General features: G+C 36.2%; 3 protein-coding genes across 4 annotated transcripts in view; 1 reads left to right on the top strand and 2 right to left on the bottom strand.

Annotated features, from left to right (window-relative positions):
- RFTN2 (raftlin family member 2) overlaps positions 1-3,245 on the bottom strand; it is a 77,974-nt gene extending 74,729 nt beyond the window's left edge. For both annotated transcript variants that reach the window (XM_060622776.2, XM_060622779.2), the window contains exon 1: positions 3,161-3,245. The gene's annotated coding sequence lies outside the window, so the exon portion shown is untranslated. The remainder of the gene's footprint in view (positions 1-3,160) is intronic.
- On the top strand, positions 74-6,682 carry MARS2 (methionyl-tRNA synthetase 2, mitochondrial). Its single transcript, XM_060622772.3, has 3 exons — positions 74-2,211; positions 3,195-3,297; positions 6,020-6,682. Exon 1 carries the CDS (start codon positions 183-185, stop codon positions 1,962-1,964), a length of 1,782 nt encoding a protein of 593 aa, XP_060478755.1. The 5' UTR covers positions 74-182; the 3' UTR covers positions 1,965-2,211; positions 3,195-3,297; positions 6,020-6,682.
- BOLL (boule RNA binding protein) overlaps positions 6,387-19,324 on the bottom strand; it is a 58,159-nt gene continuing 45,221 nt past the window's right edge. Inside the window, exon 12 of the transcript XR_009607222.2 lies at positions 6,387-6,447. The gene's annotated coding sequence lies outside the window, so the exon portion shown is untranslated. The remainder of the gene's footprint in view (positions 6,448-19,324) is intronic.

Here is a 19,324-nt window from a genome sequence, read left to right as displayed (position 1 = left end):
GCCCCAACGTCCAACGCGGACGCAGAGAGGAGGGGCGGGCGGGGCGGGAGAGGGCCGGCGTTACAGACCCCACCTCATTGGCTTTCCGGCCGGCCGGAAGCGGCGGTGCACTTCGGCTGCGCATGCGCTCCTCACACGTGCTTCCAGAACGCCCCCTCCGCTGCCGCGGCTAGGCCGGCATCATGGTGCAGATTTCTGCCCTGCGGCTGCTAAGACGGCCGGGGACGAGAGGAGTCTCGCTCCTGGAGTACTCTACTCCCCGCCACTACAGTTCGGCCCCTCTCCGTGCCCGCGACGATGCTCGCGACGCGCGCGCTTTCTTCACGACACCCATTTTCTACGTGAACGCGGCGCCGCACATCGGGCACCTGTACTCGGCGCTACTGGCAGACGCCTTGTGCCGCCACCGTCGCCTCCGAGTTCCCAGAGCCGCCGCCACGCGATTCTCCACTGGTACCGACGAGCATGGCCTGAAGATTCAGCAAGCAGCAGCCGCTGCGGGCCTGGCCCCGACCGAGCTGTGCGACCGAGTCTCTGCCCAGTTCCAGCAGCTTTTTCGGGAGGCTGGCATCTCCTCTACCGACTTCATCCGCACCACCGAAGTCCGGCACCGGATCGCTGTGCAGCATTTCTGGGGATTGCTGAAGGCCCGGGGTCTGCTCTACAAGGGTCTCTATGAAGGTTGGTATTGCGCCTCCGAAGAGTGCTTCCTGCCTGAGGCCAAGGTCACCAGGCAGCCGAGTTCCTCGGGGAATTCGTGTCCTGTGTCTTTAGAGAGTGGGCATCCCGTAGTCTGGACCAAGGAAGAAAACTACATTTTCAGGCTTTCTCAGTTCCGAGAGCCTCTTCAGCAGTGGCTGCGGGGCGACCCTCAGGCAATCACCCCTGAGCCATTTCATCACGCAGTTCTTCAGTGGCTAGAGGAGGAGCTGCCAGACCTGTCAGTCTCTCGAAGGAGCAGCCACTTGCATTGGGGCATTCCTGTGCCCGGGGACGACTCGCAGACCATCTACGTATGGCTGGATGCCTTGGTCAACTACCTTACTGTAATTGGCTACCCAAATGCTGAGTTCAAATCTTGGTGGCCAACCACCTCTCATATCATAGGCAAGGACATTCTTAAATTCCACGCTATCTATTGGCCTGCCCTCCTCTTAGGGGCCGGCATGAGCCCACCACACCGCATCTATGTCCACTCACACTGGACGGTCTGTGGCCAAAAGATGTCCAAAAGCTTGGGCAACGTGGTGGATCCCAGGACTTGCCTTGATCGCTATACTGTGGATGGCTTCCGATACTTTCTTCTTCGGCAGGGCGTCCCCAACTGGGACTGTGATTACTATGATGAAAAGGTGGTTAAGTTGCTAGATGCCGAGTTGGCAGATGCTTTGGGAGGTCTCTTGAACCGGTGTACTGCCAATAGAATAAATCCTTCTGGGACCTATCCGGTTTTCTGCACTACCTGCTTTCCCAGTGAGCCAGGGTTGGTGGGGCCGTCAGTTCGTGCTCAGGCAGAGGACTATGCTTTGGTGAATGCAGTGGCCACTCTGCCCAAGCAGGTAGCCGACCACTATGATAACTTTCAGATCTATAAAGCTCTGGAGGCAGTGTCCAGCTGTGTCCGGCAAACTAATGGCTTTGTGCAAAGGCATGCACCGTGGAAGTTGAACTGGGAGAGCCCAGTGGATGCCCCCTGGCTGGGTACTGTGCTTCATGTAGCCTTGGAATGTTTGCGAGTCTTTGGAACTTTGCTCCAGCCTGTCACCCCAAGCCTAGCTGATAAGCTGCTATCCAGGTTGGGGGTGTCTGCCACAGAGAGGGGCCTTGGAGAGCTCTGTTTCTTGCCTCGATTCTATGGGCATCCATGTCCTTTTGAAGGGAGGAGGCTGGGACCTGAAACTGGGCTCTTGTTTCCAAGACTAGACCAGTCTAGGGCCTGGCTGGTAAAAGCCCATAGGACCTAGAAACTTAGTTTTTAAATTGGCTTGTGGTAAAAAAGCAAATGTGTTATTTTCTTATTTTGCGTTTTTAGGAAAATTATGCTAATGTTTTCTAAAGTGTTGCATCATATGAGCACATAAACAGTGTCACTGTGATAAGAGGTTTGTAGCCTTTCAGGTGCCTCCCCTCCTAGTCTTCAGTTCTCTGTGCCCATTAACCACTATCCTTTGTACACCAGTGTCTCTAAGATGTCTCCAGGGTCAAAGATGGGTGAGAGACAACTTTGCTGATACTATTCCTTCTCATTGTGCCTCCTTCCAAACCACAGTTAATGTTATTTGCCCAGACTACCTCTTATGGCTTGTTTTCCATTGGCCTGGCCTCTGCTGGGCAAATTAGTGAAGATTGGGGGTTGGAGGCCCCCTACCTCAGCTTTTACATAGTAGTCCTACTTTGTTATATGTGTTGGGTTTCCTATTAAAAATAAACAGGTTTCTTTATTAAGCCTTTAAAAACCAGTGTCCTAGACAAGATGGTTTTTGCCCACGTTTATATTTTCATTTCTTACAACTATGACTCCCTACCTACTCTGTTAATAGTCTGATAGTTGTGCTTTGTAACATTACACTTCAACCAGTAGATGGCTCTACAGTTTCACATATTTGATTACCTAACATTGACATTTCAGAATATTTAGGATAAATTTGTTTTTTGCTAATTTGGCAGAATTTAAAGAAAAATTTTATTGCTTTTCTTAAAATAAGGGAAGACTGTAACCACTGCTGTTTTACATAAAGCAATAAAAAAAGATCAGAATCCTGTTTTTTCAAACTACTAAAAAAGGACATTTACTCTATTAAACGTTTAGTAAGGTAATAAGTAAATGTACCAAATGCGTTTGGACTATCAGTGATAAATTATAAAGCTCTCGAGTTGGTTATGTTAAAAATTTTAAACTTTAATAACAGGTTTACAGGTATGATTTAAAAAATTTGTAAACAGCTCAAAATGATTACATTTTCTTTTTGTTTCTGAATCATAATTTTGTTACCACATACATAATTTACCTTATGTGATCTCTTTTGGCAAATCAGAATCTATAATACAATATAGACATTGTGGAATAGTTATAAATGTTAATACATATACTTTCAAGTACTTTTTACCGATTATTTCTTTTGCTGTCTTAAGTTATTAAAGTTTAAAAGTCTGTGAGTACCTTATTCAGATCTGTTCTGTTGAATTTGTTGAAGGTGATGGTGAAGGGAGGAAATGATCAATGCTCCAAGAATCTCAAACTGGATTTAGGGATCTCTCCAAGGCTCCATAAGAGAATATCACAGAGAAGATGTTAAGGTATCAATTTATTCAATGACTACAACACAGTAAGCCAGTGTAATACTTCATAGGTGATTGGATAGCTAGGCCAAAGTTTAAAATGAGAACTTGCCTTGAAATATTCATTCTCATCATGGTAGCAAGCAGAGAGAGCTCACTATGAAGTCAACTATTGTGCTGGTAGTTCCCCCAGATTTATTCTAGGTGCTACTATTCAGCTCCAGTTTCTGTTTATTAATCAATATGGTGAGAGATTTCTGGTTGCTTGGAAACATTGCTTAGAAAAGAATGCTTGAAGGCATTCTAAAGGTGGAAGGACCGTTTCTACAAATGTTCCTTCAGACCCTCCTCTTCATAATGGAAACCTGGGCTTTCCACATGACATAGTCTAGCTATCTTCTGGGATTGGTAGGGCAGATTACTGGGGTGTAGGAGGGGTATAATCTCTCCTAGGGCTGGATAGAGCAGAGTGGTAAAAGAAATGAGATGTGTTTATATGAATGAACAAAAACAGATTTGGAAAACCAGTGGTATGATAACCTCTGCTGTTGAAGTGCCTTGATAGCAATTTTTCTGTTCCTATTATGAAAGGACATTCACTTCCACTTGAATGATCTTTCCTATGGCCTAGTGCTGGTCACTACACTGGATCTTGACTTGCTGGGTGTTAATGGAGTTCCTTTTGTGCAGCTTGTCATTTATAGAGGCACTTAACTGGCTACCAGAATATTTATGGTACCAAAGGGCACAAGAAAATAGAGAATCGAAAGAGGAGAGGGCATAATTAGTACAGATACATAATTAATAAAGGATACTCTGAAGAAGTGGGGATCTAAGTTACTCTGTGGTAATATGGAAGATGAACCAGTTGGATTCTCTGTCAGGGGCAAGGTATGTAAAACAAGTATCCTTTGGGTACTTAGTTGATGTGTTCAATTTGATCCAACAGTTTAGGAATGGCAAGTGGAGGAAAGGTGAAACTTAAAACTGAAGAGATGGCATCTTATGCATCCTTTGACAGAACAGAGGTTTCTCCCAAACTACTACCTTGAGGCTCCTAAATATTCATTTTGGGGTTCTTGGGGGCATAGTTGCAGAAGGGGATAGACCAGGTGTTCACAACGTATCATGTTAAAGTAATAACGTAGCTGTCAACTCAGCAGGCTACAGTCCTATCAATGAAGTCATGCAAGAAGTTGTGGTCAATGTATATATTAGGTGCATCACTGTATATTGGAGAGCCATTCTACAAGTGAACTTAGAGCTTAGGCACCTCAGAAGTCATAAGACCTGTGGCTATATATGGAGATCAAGAATAGGCAGGAAGAACAAATAGATACCATCTCTGATTTCACTGATATCTCAAAGTTATTCTGGAAGTAGGCCTCATTATTTTTCTTAACGACCTATATGACCCCATAGGGGCTGAGAAGAGCCGGATAAGTTGAATATTAAGTTGATGCCAAAGTACTCATGAAGGCCTAGGCTGGAACATGGACACAGGTCTTTTTTTGCACAGTTGGACCTGTGGTTGGGACATAGCTCTTTATTTTTAATTTTTAAGTAAGTTCTACAACCAATGTGGGGTTTGAACTTAAAAGCCCAAGATCAAGAGTTGCATGCTTTGACTAAGCCAGCCAGGCACTCCAGGAAATAGCTCTTTAGATATGGGAAGTTCCAAAACTGAAGTAAAGCCAGTAGTTGGTTAGGTTGGGTGGGCCTCCATCTAGGATGCCTTATGATCATGATGTAGCTTGAGTAGCAAGTGGCAGTATGAAGCATTTAGCAGATTACTCCTTGGGCATTATGTAGGGCTGGTTTCTTAGATCTCTGACTGCCCTACCCTGGTAAGTATGTAGTTGCATTGTTGGCCTACATTAGTGTAACCCGGAGTTATGGGGGAGGCCATGCCTCTTGACTGAGACTTGGTTCATAAAGCTGCTATATGATGATCTAAAATAGTCTCCTGGAGGCAATTCCCCACTATCCATAGTTCTACCAAATATAGAACAACTGTTCTGGTGGGTGAGATCAAGGTTGCTGTAAACGTTGGTGGGTCCTTGCCCTCATCTTTTGCCTGAGTGAATAACATCAGTGGACCTAAAAGGGTGTGGATGTATTGACAGCCATAAGTCTATTTTTTGCAGCAAAGGTTTACGAGTTCTGAGAGCTTGGAGGGAGCTCCAGCATAGATTTGGGTAACCAAGAGCACAGGTTAGGGGGATCAGTCTTAGAAGAAAGGCTTTGAGTCCCTTGCGAAATGAAACCAGTATGAAATATGTCATTTCAGCACAACTCAGATGGTCCTGACCCTTCCTCTTACAGGAAGGAGCTTTAGATAGCATTGGTCATCTTTTATCAATAGGAGCACACCAAATTTGGGTGTTAATATTGCTGGAAGGGCCAAACAGTAACAACCAAGCTAATTTAGATTAATTAATGGGGATTTTAACCTTCTTAGAGAATGTCTTATTCTTTTTTGAGACTGAGGATAAGAGAAGCTCAGCCTAAGCTACTTCCTTTATCACCAAGAACTACTTTGAGCTGAGGGGAAGGGACTAACCAGTTTAAAGGGGAAATTGCTGCTTTCTCTTAGTTTTTTGGTAGTCCTAGGTTACCTAGTATTATAGATCCTCTGAATTATGGGAACCACCTAACAGGGAATAGTTGACCATATTTAAAATACCCTGCTTAAGATTATGTCATATTAATCAGTTTCTACTTATATTTTCATGACAAGGGAAGGGAATTGGGAAGAGCTACACACCAGGAGGTTCTTCCCATGGCATTGACAACTAGAAATAATATACTTTCTACTGCATCTTTTCATGAATAGCTATTGGGAGTTTTAGCCATACTTGGATCTTCAAAGTAAGGTAAGGCTAAGTACGGAAGTTCCATCCTTGGCTGTTAACTAAATATCATTTGGTTTATGGCACAGACTACTCACCATAGATTTTAAAGTCCACAGCTCCTCACTTAAGAACTGGAAGGTATGAGATGTCAGGATGTTTCAGGAAACCAAGTGTGCCATCTGCAAGAAGAAAATTATAGCTCCAAGGAGAGATGAGCCCTGCCTTCAAGTCATGAAGAATATTTTGGATGAAGCATCTGCAGAGGGCCTGGAAGACTCACTGGGTAAAGCTGGAGGGACAGCTCTAGGAATAACTGGAAATGGATGATACCACCTTTCTTAGTGTATGGTATGGGAAAAATGGTTCTATCCTCTCTATACTGCCATTCCTAACGTCATTCATGCCTTGTGCATGTATCCCTCATTAGTTGATAGTCACTGGTTTGTGCGATTTAACATGAAGATGTACTTTCAAAAAGTAGTTTATGTCTGATTTATAGATTAGAATTTGTTTTCTTAATACATTCAATAAAAATATGACCGACTGCACATTTTTTCTCAAAATAACATTCAATAAAAATATGACCGACTGCACATTTTTTCTCAAAATATTTTTAAAAATGTAGTAACTTTTATGTTGGAAAACATTAAGATAGTTTCAGTAATTTGGCTTTCCTTGAACTAGTCTAGAAGAGTCTGCTGGTTAAAAAGCTATAAATACTAAAAATATAAAGTTAATAAGCATGTTACACATTTTAGGTTAAATCAGTACAATAATACAAATACAATGTATTTCTTTCAAACCACATGAAAAGAAATGTTAAAGAAAATTCAATCCAAAAGAAGACAGGAAGGAGAAAAAGGGGCAAAGAAAAATGAAAAATATGGTAAAAGAAAACCCATAATAAGACAGTAGAAATGATTATAATTACAAATATCTCAGAATTGTAATGAACATCAAAGGATAAACCTTCTGTCAAAAGACAGCCATGTTCATTCTTTAAAAAAATTTTTTTTTCAATGTTTATTTATTTTTGAGAGACAGAGCGTGAGTAGGGAAGGGGCAGAGAGGGAGACACAGAATTCAAAGCAGGCTCCAGGCTCTGAGCTGTCAGCACAGAGCCCGATGTGGGGCTCGAACCCACAAACCGTGAGATCATGACCTGGGCTGAAGTCGGATACCCAACTGACTGAGCCACCCAGGTACCCCAGCAATGTTCATTCTTAATAAAAAGTTAGCTATATGTAGTTAAAAGGCATATACTTACAAGAGAAAATGAGACATGAAGAAATACTGGGCATATAAATAAACCAAAAGAAAGCTGGTATTGTATTATTAATAGTAGGCAGTCTATATTGAGAGGGGAAACCATTACTGAAGATAAAGTGAGGCTTAATATAAAAGGAATAATGCAGCAGCAAGTTATAACAATTAGGAAATTGTATGATCTAACAACATATTTTCAAAATATAAAAGGATAAAATTAACAAATGTTCAAGTCTGCAAAAAAACGAAATTGCCATTCATGAGTTCAAAGAAACTAGGCAATGAGAAAGTAAAAACTTACACTACACATCAGCACTTCAGTCTGTAATGCTCACTACCACGTGTATCATTGCTAAGTGTAGAAAAATAAAAATTTTATAGCAGGTAAGGTTTTGTGACTCTACAACCTTGACTTTTTCCATATATGCCTCTGTGAAAATAATAACTTGCTTTTTGAATAGATATGTCAGCAAATATACCTGTTCAGGAAGTCTTCTCTTTGGATTATTAAAAGGGGAGAATCCCATGGCTATAATTTTGCCAAAATTTTTCATTGTTAGTTCGGTAATAAGCAAAGGTGAAAGGAGAGAACCAATAGTTCTGTGTTCCTTAATTATGTTCTCTCATTTACTTTTCTCATCAACTCTGAGGTATTTTTGTTTCTCTGTTTAGCTGATGAGAAGTTGAGGCAGAGAGAGATTAAGTAACTTGGCCAGGGTTATAGTTTGTAAAACAGAAGAGCCTAGACTCAGATTTATCTTGATGCCAGAGCCTCAGCACCAACACCACAATCAATCACTGAGTATATACTGAGGGCAGTGTATTGTGGGGAAGAGGAAGTAGTATAATCAGAACCAAAGATTTGAAGATGAAAAGTCTAAAAAAGACCCCTTAATTGAAATACAGCAATGAGTGTTTCAAGGTGGGGGATTATTCTTGATAGCTAGATATGAAATAGATGAGTGCCAAAATAGAAACTTAGAAAAACTACTTACCTTTATCGTGAAATATTTCTCTCTTGCTTTCAATAGTTCCCTTTATATCCTAAGCCTGCTTATGTGTGCTGGTATAAATTTGTTAAAAATTTTAATAACTCTATAGTCTGTATTTTTTTTCCTTAAGATTATTTTGTTTCTCATTTTCAGAACAGTGTTCCAAATTCTTGAATCCAGTAGTTCTCCTCTAAATGAAAGTTATGCTGTCATAAATTTATGAATCTAAGTATTTTGAAATAACATTTTACAAATACTTTAGATAATACATTTATCTCTAAACATGAAAACATATCAATACTCAAAAGTTTTATTTGACTTGACTATTATAGTAACAAAGCCAGAGAATTTTATTCAAGCTCACAAACACTGAAACTTTTTCATTTCATACATACAGTTTTAATATAAATGAACTTATGAAAAGACTCATCTATTTACTAACAATTTAAGTTCTATAAATTTACTGAACATTTATTACTGTATTCTTATGACATCTTTCCTAATAAGCCTGCAGAAATCAGGTTAACTGACTCCACAGTTATTACCAAAGCAAATCCCACTCTAACTAAAATGCTACATATTGAATAATTCCTGGTAAATTATCTCATACATGACGGTCAAGACATGTTCTAACTTCCCCTAATTAGAGATTTTGTTATGAACTGCACAAAATGTCATGTTTTACATTTTTAATGAAATGTAGCTATTATGTTGGACATGGGCTACACCTTGAAGTGTGATGAAACCTATTTTTATATAGGTCTTTAAGCTATCATCTAACTTGTATTTTTAAAACAATTTTTTTTTAACGTTTCTTTATTTTTGAGACAGAGAGAGACAGAGCATGAATGGGGGAGGGGCAGAGAGAGAGGGAGACACAGAATCGGAAGCAGGCTCCAGGCTCTGAGCCATCAGCCCAGAGCCCGATGCGGGGCTCGAACTCACGGACCGTGAGATCGTGACCTGAGCTGAAGTCGGACGCTTAACCGACTGAGCCACCCAGGCGCCCCTCTAAATTGTATTTTTAAAAATGTATAAAAAAGTATTAAGGGAAGCCATGAACACCTACATCTCTGGTCTATGTTTTAAATAATTTCTTCAAACTATGTTTAAATTCAAGTTACAAAGTCCCAAGTTAGCAAGGCATGATGGGTACTTCTGCAGTATTTTTTGCATGGTAGCTTATGACTTATTAACATAATCAGACTGGTACATTATAAAAAATATCCTATATAGCATTTTTCAGATTATCCTTAAAAATCACTTACTAAAGCAATTTATAAAGGCTTTCATAAGGCAAAGAATCTTCAATCCTGGTAAAATGAATTTATTGCATTAACTTTTATATTTAAGTTTCTGTAAAACTTACTTTATGGGAACTCCCTACATTTTTAAAAAGCAAACCTTTTATTCCTGAGTTCAGTTTCATTTAATAATTCATTACTGGAATGTAATTAAATAAGTCAAGTAACGATGTGTAAAAAGCTTATTTTGGTATTATAGAAGAAAACCATAAGTACTAAAATGAATTACTGAAACTATGTATGGTTCATTGTGTGAACATTGATGGTTGGATTTTTACACCATTTTAAAATATGGAAGGAGTATTTTTTGCTGAATATAAAGGAAAAATTTTAACGTTCATTATGACACTGTCTGACCTAGAATTAAAAAGTAATCTAACAATTAATAATCCTCAATTAATAATCCACAAACTAGAAAGATTTTTTTTTAATTTTAATGTTGCCCACATAAAAATCAGCCTTTATTACATAAAAATAAGGTAATTAATTCAAAACAAATTTTAAATAAAACATTTTGGATGTAGCTGATACCATAAAATTAGTTTTCTAGCCTAAGGAGAATATATAGGACTTCTTCCTTTTTCCATAATTTATGGAGACCATCTAAAAGTACAGCTATCCATTCAGGGGCACAAAAACCAATATAAATATATAACTGTGTGTAGCTAAGTGTAAAAAATTAGTAAATCAACCTGATCTTAGAAAAGCAAAGGAGAAATAGTGAAACTTACTGTTTAACGTCTTAGAAAAGCAAAGGAAAAATAGTGAAACTTACTGTTTAACTAGAAGGGGACTAGCCAAAGTCAACCAAGTTATCAAAACCCATCATTGGTAAGTCTGTAGAGGTAGATGTTTTAAATATTCAACATGTGAAGGTAGGTTAAGTTTGAGCTCAAGAGTTTTAAACAAGTCATTCTCTAAAGATAGACACATAGTTAGGGCACGGGCATAAAAATCTAACTGGTAAACATAGGATTGTTGCTTAATTTATTTTCATTTTTCCTTTGGCATAGACATTAGGATATTATATGTGTTCTTTCAACTGAAAGCTATTCTCACAAACAGTTGGATATAGCCTGAATAAAATAATCCTAAGGTTAACGTAGAGTCAGCATTTGAATAGTGCAGGAGGAATTTACTTGTATTAGTATCTTTTAAAAATAATTTGTATTGTAGGTCAGCTACTAATAGGGATTTTAGAAGGTTTCTTTTATGTGTGGTGAAAAATATGTTCTGTAAGTGGATATTGTATAGATTTCTTTGGTATCAGGTTAAAAAAAAAAAAATCCTAAATGGGATTAGCAAGAAACACATTGAGAATATTAAAATCATCTCAAATTGTTGATGCGTACTTTAAAATTTTTATCCTTTAGGTGTTTTCTCCAAAACATGTAAAGGAAAAAAAATCCACGTTTTCGGCAATACTTTATGTTAATTAGCATTTCCTTTCTTTGTTATCATTGGTCATTTCAGAATTATATGAGGCTAAGGAAGAGGGTTTAGTTTCCATACCTTTGTCCATTTTTATATCCTGACTTGCAGGAAAAAGGACCTTGATAGTTAAGAGCTAAAATTTATCTCTTATATGGTATTAAATCTGTTTATGCTATTATTGCTATCTTACATTCTCTATAAAATAAGAGCCAAATATCACAACCTAAGCAAAACAGAATTTTTTTTTGGGGGGGTACATTAATGATTTTTGTACCATCTCCATTTTTCTGTAATTTATATCTGGAGAGAAAAATAAAGTAATACAATCTTTATAGAATTGAATGAATGCACTGTGAAAGTACATCAGTACATTTTGGTAAAGAGCACAGTTACCTAAAATAAATTAACTAAGAAAAACACTTCAAACAGAAATTTGTTTTTGAAGGAAAATGCGATTACCCTTGGACTCTTGAAATTTACAAAAGTTTTAGAACAAAAATGCTTTGGTATATACTGAATTAGCCTGAATAACAAATACAGGATTAAAATGAAAATGCCAGACAAGTGGAATATTAAATAGAATGTGTCATGTTATTTTTGACGAGGGCTCTATTTGTAGAATACTGGATCTTAACATATAGCATGTTACTTTCAGAATAAAGGTAGCAAAACAAAAGTATTACCAATAGGTGGAGTGGCCTTAGTATGTGCCAGAGTAATTAATATATAACTATATTATTACATTTTATTCCTCCACCTGAATATTTTAGCCCAGAAACATTTTGGCAATATACACAAAAAGTAGATACATTAATGGATAGTTCATTATCCTTTATGAGGCAGGATAAAAAAAATTGATATAATTGGATTATCATCTTCCTAACATTATAAGAAGGTTTTGATATATAATTCCTACTCTTTTCCAACAGAAGTACAAATTAGCTTTAGTTTTTGGAGAAGATGTGAAGTTAAAATAGTGAAAAAAATAAGACTCTTATTCTAATATTGTACAATCAAATTTCAATAAATGCTAGAATAAACTTACATGTAGTTAATTTAAATGTTGCTTATTTATATAACTTTTAATTGTTTTATTATTAGTCTAGCCTTGTATATAAGGAATATAATGTTCTTAGAGAAGAAAGTTGGGGTATACATTAAATAGGCAGCATTTAAAGAAGAGTTGGCCATTTTTTTATTTTAAGAAGGTCTACCTATTGTTGCATTTTTTTATTTTAAAAAACTGAATTCTGTAAGAGCAGATAGTCATAATATCTTTGTATTTAAAAGGTGAAATATAATGTTATGGGTAAGTTTTATTCAAATTTAATGCTTTGAAAGGCTAGAAACGTCACAAACTAAGACCTGAATGAAAGATAAAAGGGAATAATGACAGTGTTACAGTATTAAAGGAAGAAATATGTACTGAATCTGGGATGACATATGCAGTGAATGCTTATACTTGCTAAGATGCTGTAAGAACCCTTATACTTTTGGTATGGATGACAAAAGAGGGTCAGAACTATATATAGAGAGATACATTTAAGTATATTTAAGAATAGTGTCTACTCTGGTCATAGTAACTGGTATAAAATAAGTGGTCATAATAGGACAGGTTTCCATATATATATATAAATTATCTTTACATGTATTAATATCTGTCAAAATTCCTAATGTAAATCTAGAGTTTGAAATGTTTTATAAAAAATATTTAATGTCAGTAAAATATACACTAACCAATATATAGAAAAGTCAAAATAATGTGGAAGCTAAAATCTTCTACACACATTATCTCTCTAGCAAGAGAGTGTTTTTTTTTTTTTTTAATTTACCATATTACAACAAATGGCCTGTTGCTATTGTATATTCTGTATATGGCATGGCTATGTCTACAGATATGAAACATCTAGAACAAATCTGAAAAATCCAAACATCAAAGGTGTTTTTAAGTGCTTAGACATTATCATGTTGATAATATAGCCAGATATGACCAAAGTTTTCAAACTTTACCAAGGTATTTGTTGTTTTATAGATACAGCATTTGTTCTATTTACTAGAATTATAAGTCTATCTTACTTAAGTGTGTGTAAATTCATAAGGGAAGCCATAGTTTTCTCCTGCATCTCCAATATTTTGGCTACTAGGATTTCTTTAATGCCCTTAAAAAAGCAAAAGCATTTAATGTTAGGCATATCCAAACCCCTCACATTTGTTGTGAGACCACACATAGGGCTAATTGTTTTCTATTATTGGATAAAATAGTTATCCAAGACTCTACTTAACAGAATCAATTAAGGTGGAGTAAGAATTGAATGCTCTGAAATCTTTCCTAGGATGAAAGTGTGGTGTTCGAGAATATCAAGGTTTCAAACCTACAGATGAAGGTTGAGAAAAGCTTCTTCTCACAGAATGTAACCTTGGTTCCTATTAAGAGATTTAAAGAAAACTAGGGTTTTAATGCATTTTAAATGGCTCTTGTAAGTAAGGGAAAGATTTAAAAAATACTAACTGGACCTGGATTCTGAGGAGAGGTGTTCTTTAGGAAATTCGCACTATTAAGAGTATGTAGGCTACCTTAAAACCTATTGCTGGACAAGAAGGAAACCTAGGGCAATAACAAAGACTCACTACAAAGGATCTGAGAATGGCCATATCTAATGGTATTTTCTCAATTATTAGGTTATATTCTTTTGTGTCATTCCTGAACCTTGGTAAAGATATGTTTAAAAGAAAAATTTATGTACTCCGTGATATATAAAATTAGAGTCAGAAAGGCACTTAAGCCTATGGTTAAGAAAGCCACTATCCAGAGAAAATCAAGGAATTATTAATAAACTTTCATATTAATAGAGTAACATTTTATTCTGTTAAGTAAAATATCCAATGAATGGACTCTGTGTTCCAACAAATGATTTTTATTTGATCCACTGCTGAATATAATGATTTTTAGAAGATACTGCTTTGCTCAAGATGGTTGAGAATAGGAAGATTTCAGCTAAGGTGTTTTTATAATGAGTAAATGCCTACTTCAGAGTGTCAGTGTTTAGCCAAATCCTTTTGCCTAAAAAATCTCATCTTTTGTTCTGTCCTCTTCAGATTATCTGAGTTTGAATGTTGTGATTCAAGAAGAATGCATGCATCAAGCCTGAGTTTATCTAATAAAGCTGATTAAAACTTTGGAAGTAGCATGAAGGCTAACCAGTTGCCCAGCCTGAATCTGACAACAGAAAGCTAATGCCAAGTTTTGAAGTTGTTCTTCTAAATACTTAAATAGCAGCTTATATGTAGTTAAGGGAAATGAACTGAAGCTTCTAAGATAAAGGGCAAAACTTCTCTAAAGAGGCACTGTTGATTATATATTGTGTTTTCCCTAATTTGGGCACAGATGCCACTCTACTGACCTAGCAAGACTCTGAGCATGTCTACTAACAATGTAACAACTTGCCAATGCTAGAATAGGTTAATTATTAGGAGTAAGTCATAAAAACAATGAATAATTTTACAGCGTATCAAACCTAGGTGCTCCTAGGGTTAAAAATGTTTTTAAAATGTGGGGTTACTGAGAGAGTTTATTCGTATCACTTTAGGATACTTTGTGAAGGTACAAAATAGTCTTCTAACCAGAAAAGAACCATTTATAAAGTATTGTAAAATATGTTAGTTATCAAAATCAGTGTTTGAGAAAATTCCCTGTAATGACATCAGGCTGTATTTAACTTTAGGCACTGTTACAATTTTTGAGCTAAGTTGACTTTAGTAGGCAATTATGATTATGATCCATTTATCTTAGAAACACACACATTTTATCAGTATAAAGAGTGGCATGAGTTTGGCCCGTTGGATTAGGATGTAAAAAAAGAAAACTTGAATAGCCCTTTCTCAAAATAGCAAATAATACATGTAGGGTCTATACAAACACTGATAAATGCCTACACTGCAGTTATTAGCAAGAAAATGGGAAGGCAGAAGCAAAGCAACCAAAGGTTCATTTGTTTTTGTTAGTGGACTTTATGCTTCCAAAAACATGTGGAAATGTGTCACATTCCCAAAATATAAAGAGTAGGTGGCTCCACTTATAGGTATCTTTTGCTTATCAGAGGGATTAAAGTTTTCAGGGATAACTTAAAAGGCCTTTCTTCTTACCTTGTGTTCCTTCTTATATTTCTCCGAATGCTGAATTACACAGCACATTTGAAGAAAATTTTTGATTAACATCTAAAAATTAAATTCTAAGGCAATTCTGTTTCTCCCTTTTATTAGGAAACTTCATACTTCAGTTACTTGATAAAAGCATGATTAAACAGTTTTGTGTTTATCAGAATTTGTTTACTTTAGAATTGAAATATTTTCTGATTCTGAGTCTGAGATGCTTAAGGGAGTAGAATAGACATTTTGTGTCTAAGATTTAATTTGTGTAAGATTTAATTTTAGTGATTCAATGAAAGATGGTCCATAACTCTTAGAAGGGGCAAAAATTATTTCTGAAAAGTGTTCTCTAAGGATCTTCCCCTCTTAGTTCCCATACTCCCCAGAAATCACTTGCTTCCTTACTGGTGTAATTTATTAGTAATCAAAACCCTGGGTTCTACCACTTAATAGTAATGTCATTTTGGGCAGTTCTCTTACTCTTTCACAGCCTTACTTCTCTTATAAAAAAGTTGTCGATTATTTCTCAAATATATTGAGTGGACAAAATAAGATAATATATGTATTGTGCTTATAAATTATAAAGTGCTATAAAAATAAGTGTTATTCTTGCCTTGGAAGAATACAGTAAGCACAAATGTGATATACTAAGCATGATTTTATAGCAAATTATTAACAGAGTTAATACAGTTTTTATAAGGAATATTATCATGGACTTTAAATAATCTTCAATGACTAAACCAAATATTTTCTTGAGAATTACCTCATTATTCTATACCAAATTTAGTTTCAAGTTACCAATATTTTAAGACTAATATCTTAAGAATATTCCATAGTTTTGGGGCACCTGGGTGGCTCAGTCGGTTAAGCGTCCGACTTCGGCTCAGGTCACAATCTCACGGTCCGTGAGTTCGAGCCCCGCGTCGGGCTCTGTGCGGACAGCTCAGAGCCTGGAGCCCGTTTCAGATTCTGTGTCTCCCTCTCTCTCTCTGACCCTCCCCTGTTCATCCTCTCTCTCTCTGTCTCAAAAGTAAATAAACGTTAAAAAAAAATTAAGAATATTCCATAGTTTTATTAGACGTTATAGTTTTCAAGTTGATATGATTCTGTGGTTTCGTGTTTATAACTTGAGAAAGGGTCTTATCCCTGAACATATTCATTGAACTTATTTATATAGTTGTATCAACGGCTAAACCAGAAATCATAAAGCTTCAAGGGCTAAAGTAATAGAGTAATTCAGGCCTATCCTTTATGGCTTAATCCCTTTCAGACTATACTTTTTTGATCTCAGTGTAATGTTACATTCATTTTATAATATTTTAATAGGGTTAACAACACTCCAATTTCCCTGGGACAGACTAGTTTATGCATACTGTATTATTAGAATTTTGGTTTTGAAAAATAGTCTTTGAATAGAATGGTTTATGGGTCTGTTAATACGATAAACTTCTTTGTTGGTTAGTAAGTATATACTTCAAAAATTAGATCATTTTAATTATTTTTAGTGCCCCTTTTCATTCTTAAGTGTACTGATTTAATTATGAATATATCACTTCCACATATAAGAAGAACTTGGAGCCCCTAGCAAAGTCAAGAACTTTCTGACTCCTATAAGGAACAGAAGTGAAGCAGAACTTAGTATGATTGGTAAACATCAGAGGGCCTTGTCCACAGTGAAACAGGCTTGATTTCTGTAAATATAATCAAATCAAGTCAGTCTGCTCCTTATCAATGAAGTTGGGAGTGCAATTTCAAAGGAAATAAGTGCTGGAGAATAAGGACTCCTCTAATTCTGAATCCATACAATTGTGTTTCAGAGAAGGTTAAGCAAATATTCATATTGGAACTTGGCAAATCTCTGAGTATGTAATTATTTCTGAGAAAAAAAATGTAGTTACATTCTCACACATGACTCTATTCAGATGGACCCTAATTACAACTTTGTCTTATTAAAATATAATGAACTGTACATTATTAATGATAGAGACAAGATTCTTTTGAACTGCAGGACTTGAGATTAAATCATGTCAGTGAAAACTATTGTTAGCTACCTTTCCTACATAGAGTGAAGATATTTGGTTTGAAGGATGTTTAATAAAGAAAGAGCAAGTGGATGATTTCATATGAAGAAACGACCATTAGAATGAATTTTGGGTTATTTCCCCAAATAATTTATCATTTAGAAGAAAATAGGAAAGCTAAATTCTTGTATTGGGTATACAGCATTTATGAAAAGTGATTTAGAAAGAATTTTCAAGAAGCAAGTGGATGATTAAGATGAGTTGTATAGTGTTAGGTTTATATCTGAAATCAGAGAATCCTTAAAATAAATTTTTAACTTCAAAAATACAAATCTGCTGAAGTTCAACACAGAATGTTTATCTTTCATTATTATTTAGGGTTGCACCTATAAAATCCTTTGAGGAAACAGGATAGCCTTTTTGAAATCAAGATATAGAGAGATGTACAAAAAGATGTGTATTAAGTAGCATTCTCTATAGTTGCATCTGATCTTTAGGAATTAGACACAAAGGTAAGTAACTCTTTTCCTGATCGTCATCTTTTAAAATTTCCTTTTATAATCTTTATTTTAAAGCAAAAGAAATTGAAGATTAAAGGATGTAATATTCCACGTTAAGCAAAAGCTATCTTGGCTCTCTTCCAAAATGCTCACTCTGTTATTGGGAACCACTGTGAGAAACGTGGAACTTTGAGTACCAATGAGTTCAGAAATAAGAGAAGGACAGAATCTGTGAAAACTAAGGATTATACTCTCTTAAGCATGAATTAGCTACTTTTAAGATGGATTCCTTAAGCCAAAACATCTTTCTCCACATTGCCTGATTTTTTTTCATGTTAGATTACACTGTTGGAAATTCTATCAAATCAGATTGTTTGGGTTAATAGGAATTCTCTTTATTCCTGTTCTTAGGCAAGTCAAGGCCAGGAAAGATCCTTTTTTTTCCTTTTGCCATTATTCCCCAAATCTAGAAGTCAGGTTAGTATTATTAGGTTTATATATTTAGGCCAGTATAGATAGCTGTTATAGGAATATGCTGTGAATTTAAACATCATTAAATATGTTGAAGCTGGGAAAAACTCTTCCAAAATTAAGTGTATCTGATTGCATTTCTTTTCTTTCAGTTTAGAGCCACATGTGAAAATGAAACCATAAATAATGACTACACAGTAAATATCCTTAAACCCTACCATTTTAAGTACAAGAAAGTTAATTGAGTTGGGTGGATAATAAAAGAGTCAGGGTCTCTAAAAATCTGGAGAAATTCTATACAAAATACAAAATAGAGGTCCCTCAGAATGCTAATAGCCAGAATGGGGGAAAACCAGATGGAGGTCTTTCTCTTTGTTAGCACACTCAGGTTTTTGTTTTTGTTTTAAGTGATTCAAACAACAAGGACATGGTACTTGGAAAACAAGTTGGAAAGTAGATATTAAGATGAATACACAGGGAATTCTTTCCAGATTGGAAGAGGACAACTGGTAGACTTAGGGAATTCATGGGACAGGAAGAGTATAGTTGGAGATTTAGCTTGGAATTTACCAAAGAGAAAACTCCTTTTTAAAGTACTGAAACCCATCAAAGACAAAGATCTAGAGGAAATACCACAGAACTTGATAATGGTAAGGGGAAGAAAATGCTAAGAGCTTTGAGACACTTTGAAGGCTTTATACTTTAGAGGAGAATCTTGACTCTCTTATAAAACAAAATAGCAACACAAAAAATTATCATCTTCTCAAAAGCATTACTTTCCCCAGGAAAGAAAAATTCTGAGAGATGTATTTTATCCTCTTTTTCATAAAGGAAGACATAAAGAAAAAAGTCTAATCAAAGGACATTCTTATTAGAAATCCTCTCTCTAGGCCTACGGGTATACTGGGATCTTGTAGGACGTCCAAAAGTGTGAGGATCTAGGGCTCTCCAAATTTTCTCTGATGAGAAACAAAAACCAGTCAGTAAAAGGGTTGAAGTGAGGAAAAAAACTTTAGCAGGCAAGGAAGGGGAGGGATTTAGTTCCTAGGTATAGAA

This window comes from Panthera onca, chromosome C1 (assembly GCF_046562875.1).
Source record: "Panthera onca isolate mPanOnc1 chromosome C1, mPanOnc1 haplotype 2, whole genome shotgun sequence".
In the NCBI taxonomy this organism is placed as follows: Eukaryota; Metazoa; Chordata; class Mammalia; order Carnivora; family Felidae; genus Panthera; species Panthera onca.
Note: the sequence above shows the minus strand (reverse complement) of the source record. Positions and strands in the feature narration are given on the sequence as shown.

Coding starts and splice junctions, on each gene's coding strand:
- MARS2 (XM_060622772.3), top strand. CDS start 183: ATGGTGCAGATTTCTGCCCTGCGGCTGCTAAGACGGCCGGGGACGAGA.